General features: G+C 43.4%; 1 protein-coding gene across 1 annotated transcript; it reads left to right on the forward strand.

The window, feature by feature from the left end:
- Nucleotides 1-520: 520 nt before the first annotated feature.
- On the forward strand, nucleotides 521-4,305 carry PDIK1L (PDLIM1 interacting kinase 1 like). The gene is made up of 2 exons (XM_010166472.1): nucleotides 521-838; nucleotides 3,463-4,305. Exons 1-2 carry the CDS (start codon nucleotides 554-556, stop codon nucleotides 4,201-4,203), a joined length of 1,026 nt encoding a protein of 341 aa, XP_010164774.1. The 5' UTR covers nucleotides 521-553; the 3' UTR covers nucleotides 4,204-4,305.
- The last annotated feature ends 910 nt before the right edge of the window (nucleotides 4,306-5,215 follow it).

Raw genomic sequence — 5,215 nt, forward strand, 5'->3', positions numbered from 1 at the left:
AATAGCAGTAAAATAATTTCATTATTAAATTATAACAGAAACATTTCCCTGGACAATCACCTCCATAAAAGGCAGTGTTAATTAAATCTTTAACTGCCCAACCACAGGCTTCAACTAGAGCCTCTTCTCTGCTCTCCCAGGCGTGGATGGAGGGCATGGTACCCTACTGCTGTCCCCACAGATGTTCACAGAGGACACTGAGGAGCAGGAGCCTACACGATAATCCTGTCTCGGCACAGTGCAAGTCTAGGTTTGAATTGTTGCCACCTTGAAAACTGGGCTGTATTTGAAATCTTAAAATAATCCCACCAAAATGATGTCGTTTCACTTTTTAATTAATCTGTAGCAACAGGTAGAGGTTTCCAGGAGAGCTTCTGGAATGTTCCAGCACTGGGGATGCAGCGTAACAGACGCTGCCCTGTTAACTGCAGGGGTTTGGTAGGCTGAGTGTTACCACACCAAACCATATGGGGGAAAATACAGCCCAGTTCTTCTTCATCAGTTTTAGTTCTGTGGGTTTTTCCCCCCTTCCCCAGAACCTTTGATCTTGAAGATGGTGAGTAGCCAGCCTAAATACGATCTAATACGGGAGGTTGGTCGCGGCAGTTATGGTGTGGTGTACGAAGCAGTCGTCAGGAAGACCTCTGCACGGGTCGCGGTGAAAAAGATTCGGTGCCATGCTCCAGAGAACGTGGAACTAGCTCTGCGTGAGTTCTGGGCACTTAGCAGTATCAAGAGCCAACATCCCAACGTCATTCACCTGGAGGAGTGCATCTTACAGAAAGATGATATGGTGCAGAAGATGTCCCATGGCTCCAGCTCCTCCCTTTATTTACAGGTACATGAAGCTGAGGTAATGGGGTGGAAGGAATGACTGTGGATGTGTAGCTGGGGGGGAAGGAGGTGGGTAGCTAAGGTTTTATTTTTCTGAGGTACACTTAGGAGAGGGTATTGTTTACGTTGTTAACACCCCAGAAGTATTCTATATCTTTAAAAGAACCCATCTATTCAACAGTCACCTGTATCTTATAATTTGAAGCCATACCACTCTAAAAGACTCCAGGATTTATTTATTTTTAATGCAAATCTGCTTTGAGAATTTGAGGAAACGCCACAGGTGAAGCAGAAGGGAGGTGCAGGTTGTATTGTCTTGGGACAGAGCTCTGACTAATTTCTTAATCTCAAATGTCCTTGGGAGAGGAAGTAACCGTCTTGATTTAGGAAGCCAACACTTAAAATTCTTTCAGAAATAATAAGCAATTGGTAGCACGCACCGAGACATTTTCTTTTCTGAATAAATAACTATAGATCTCCTCAAAGAGAGGTAAAGGTATGAGAAATGAGGCAATAAATATCACTTCCTCTACGTGACTGCTGAAAGTGTCCTTTAAGTTTGAAGATGCATGTTTTTGAAGAATAAGTAGCTCTGGAAAGACTTTGAGAGATAATCTGATTCATTCCTTTGTTAAGAAGCTGTCCCAACTATAAATCATCCCCTGGCAGAAATTTGTATCCCTGGTTTAAAAAGTCAAGTACCCAGCTCGATGTTTCTTGTGTTATCATTTCAGTTTTTATTGTTGGCATTCTGGCATGTCTAATGTAGGACCTTTTGTTGGGGAACATTCCTCTGACAGCCCTTCAGAGCTGCCCAGATCCCGCTGTACGAGCCTGAGAAAGAGGATTCTTCCCTTTGTAAACTCGCTGTAGCTTGGTTGTTGTTACTGACCTGCTTTCATGAAGGGATTAGGGTAAAATAATACTGGCCAGGTCATGTGGGAGAAGTTATCTTAGTCATTAGTGGATATTGCTCTAAGATATTGCTTCAAATTTGTGGACAGCTGTAGAGGGAGGAGCTTAAAAAATAAAAGCCATGTGGAACTGTGAGTTGGGGAAGAGCTTCTGGGCCACCTGCAGCATTGGTTTTTGATGGTAGTGCCTGTTAACAAAGCAGCAGGTAGATCTCACCTGAGTCAGGTGCAAGGACTACAAATTGTTTTCCTGCTCCAGAGAGCAGAGAAGAGCTGAGCTGACTCTGAAGAGACTGGGATGGCTTTATAACAGCATGTGCTAAAATAGAGACAATCAGATCTCCCTCGGCTTGCCCTCTCCTCTCCCCACCCCAGGCGGCAGTACGTTACAGAGCTGAACTGGTGCAGCGTGCCAGGGCTGTATTGGTGTCTCCTGAGGTGCTCTGGGGCAGATGCTGAGCTGGTGTCAACTGAACTAAGTCAGTAAAGTGAGAGTCCTGAGCTAGTCTGGTCTTGTGGTGCTTTGCCACTGGTCGGGTGGATTTTGTTGTCTTAATGCTCTGAACTGAGATGCAGGTCCGGGTTCTGCAAAGCCACGTGGAGGGAAGAGCTGTGTGTTGGTGCTCACTTGGCAGAGGAGACTCCCTGCTGTCCTGTGATACCTTAATCTCACTCTTACTGACTATTTTTTCTATTTCTATTTTTTTTCCAGTTCTAACACAGAGTTACTGTTTTAAGTTGGTCTGGTTTGAGTACTGGTTGTGCTTGCAGTCGAGGATAGCTATAAATTTGCAGTCGTTTTGCTCTTGGATGGAAAAGATCACTTTTATAAAGCATTTTAAAATGCTTCTTTAAATTTTAAAAGCTACTTTAATTTCTGAAAGCCTGTAGGAGCTACGTTGGGTTCAGTGTACCTTGGTTTACTACTAACAGAAATGTTTGCAAGACTGAACTTCCAGCGTGTGCAAACAGCCACCTCGGAGGAGTTGAAGAGGCAAAGGTGTAGTTGTGTAAACAGGATTAGTAAAGCTGATGGCTGGTTTTACTTTGCTTTTTGTATGAAGCAGCTATCAAAACTGGCTGCTGGAGCTACTCAGTGCTTATGTTCAAGAAAATAACTACTGGATGGTGAGGGTGGGAAAGGTTTTAGGTGCAGCAGCTGTTCAGCAGCGTTCTCCTGAGCTCAGGGATCTCGTGTTAACACTTGCTGGAACACATTCATGTGTGAGGAATGGAGAATAGGCTTTAAAAATCTTTATTGTGGTGCCACTTCATCAGTAGAAGAACAAATACAACCCCCTGGCACTGTACAGAGGTACTTGTGGAGACTTTGTTGATGTGTTAGAAGTTGTTAGCGAAATGGGTGGGACGGGCTTTGTCGGGGTGGGACAGTGTCCAGCTGAAACAGATGGGAGTGCAATGGCCATTCAGTATCTTTCAAAATGCTGTTATCTGGGTCTGGCTCTAGTTTCTGGGCAGGAGTGTGAACCTGATATGCTTTGCATGCATGAAAATAAGGAGGCTGTCAAATACATTGTGATTTTTATTTTTTTTTTCATCCTAAATTGTTTGCATAGTTTTATTTTTCCCACTTCCAATATCTCACCTTCTGGATTATCAAGAGGAAGATCCAAACTTCATGCATTTTTTTCCATCATATCTTTATATTCTCATGACCATCAGGTAGTTATGACATTTCTTTTCCTTGTTGCAGCTTGTAGAGACCTCATTAAAAGGAGAAATAGTCTTTGACCCGAGAAGTGCTTATTACCTGTGGTTTGTGATGGATTTCTGTGACGGGGGGGATATGAATGAGTACCTCTTGTCCCGAAAGCCCAACCGCAAGACCAACACCAGTTTCATGCTTCAGCTCAGCAGCGCGCTGGCGTTCCTGCACAAAAATCAGATTATTCATCGTGATCTCAAACCTGACAATATTCTGATATCTCAGAGCAGGATGGATGCTAATGACTTGGAACCTACCCTGAAAGTAGCTGATTTTGGGCTGAGCAAAGTTTGTTCAGCTTCAGGACAGAACCCTGAGGAGCCAGTCAACGTAAATAAGTGTTTTCTATCAACTGCATGTGGGACTGATTTCTATATGGCCCCCGAAGTCTGGGAAGGACACTACACCGCCAAAGCAGACATCTTTGCTTTGGGGATTATAATCTGGGCAATGTTGGAAAGAATCACGTTCATAGATACAGAAACAAAGAAGGAACTTCTGGGCAGTTACGTCAAGCAGGGGACAGCGATCGTGCCCGTTGGAGAGGCCCTTCTAGAAAACCCTAAAATGGAACTGCTCATCCCTGTCAAGAAGAAATCCATGAACGCTCGAATGAAGCAGCTGATCAAGGAGATGTTGGCTGCCAACCCCCAGGACCGACCTGATGCTTTTGAGCTAGAACTGCGATTAGTCAACATAGCTTTTAAAGACAGCAGCTGGGATACGTGACCTGCCCAGCCACATCCCTCTTGGTAGAGCTGCTTCTCACCTGACCCATGGTACAACTTGACAGCAGTAAAAGAAACGAGCCTGAACTCGAACCCACAGGGTGTAGTTTCTATCAAAACGAATGTCTCTTTGAGTTTTGTACCTGACAGGGGTGTTGAGTCGGCCGTTGTGTTAACGCTGCGTTGACGTGTATCATACCAGGATGTTCCGTGCCAGTGTAAGGTGTGAGGATGTTCCTTTGTCTACGCTGGAAATAGGATGTTTTAAAAGCTGAGATTTGATTTTCCAGCGCTATGTCATGGGAGTATTTCGTACATTCCAGTTTCCTATGTCAGTATTAGGAACTCTCATGGGGAAAAAAAAGAGATTTGCATGCTGGTAGTGCAAATCTCCAGGCTTTGTAAAGTAACTCTGTGTATATATTTATGTATATGAGTGACTGGGAGCGTGTGCCACTTTTCTTAAATTATTTGCTCTGGGTCTGAATGATTGGGGTCTGTTAGAAAACTAGGTGAAGAAGATAGATGAGAAGCATTCCTTCTTCTCCAGACCTGAATAACTTTTTGTTTTTCTTTTTTAATTTATTTTTATTATCTAATGTCAAAGGATAGGGTCTGAGACTTGACTTTGTAGACAAAAAAAAAAAAATGCAATGCAAAGGGATCAGCAGTTTGGAAAGTGCTGACCTGGCCAAGCTGAGCACTTCCAGCTTAATGAGCTCGTCACTGAGGGAGTCAAACTACAAATGAATGCAATCAAGTGCTGGCATACTGGCTGGTTCATTAATCATTTGATTTTGCTTTCTTCTAGTAATCCAATACTTTATTAATCAGTTAATCTAGAGTTTCACAATATGCTCTCTACTCTTGTATCTATAATCCAATTGCACTTTGGGTATTTGAAATAGGAGAGGACGATGAGCTTAATTTATGGAGACGTGGATGAGGGAATCCAGCAGCGTAGGGTCTTATTTGTAAAATTCTTCAAAATACAGTTGCAGCAGAGTTTCCCC

Source organism: Antrostomus carolinensis, unplaced genomic scaffold (genome assembly GCF_000700745.2).
Source record: "Antrostomus carolinensis isolate BGI_N321 unplaced genomic scaffold, ASM70074v2 scaffold29254, whole genome shotgun sequence".
Lineage (NCBI taxonomy): Eukaryota > Metazoa > Chordata > Aves > Caprimulgiformes > Caprimulgidae > Antrostomus > Antrostomus carolinensis.

What these genes read in the sequence shown, in the direction of transcription:
- PDIK1L (XM_010166472.1), top strand. Translation starts at nt 554, where the DNA reads ATGGTGAGTAGCCAGCCTAAATACGATCTAATACGGGAGGTTGGTCGC. An exon ending in GCTCCTCCCTTTATTTACAG is followed by an intron (nt 839 to 3,462) that starts GTACATGAAGCT and finishes TCCTTGTTGCAG; the next exon opens with CTTGTAGAGACCTCATTAAA.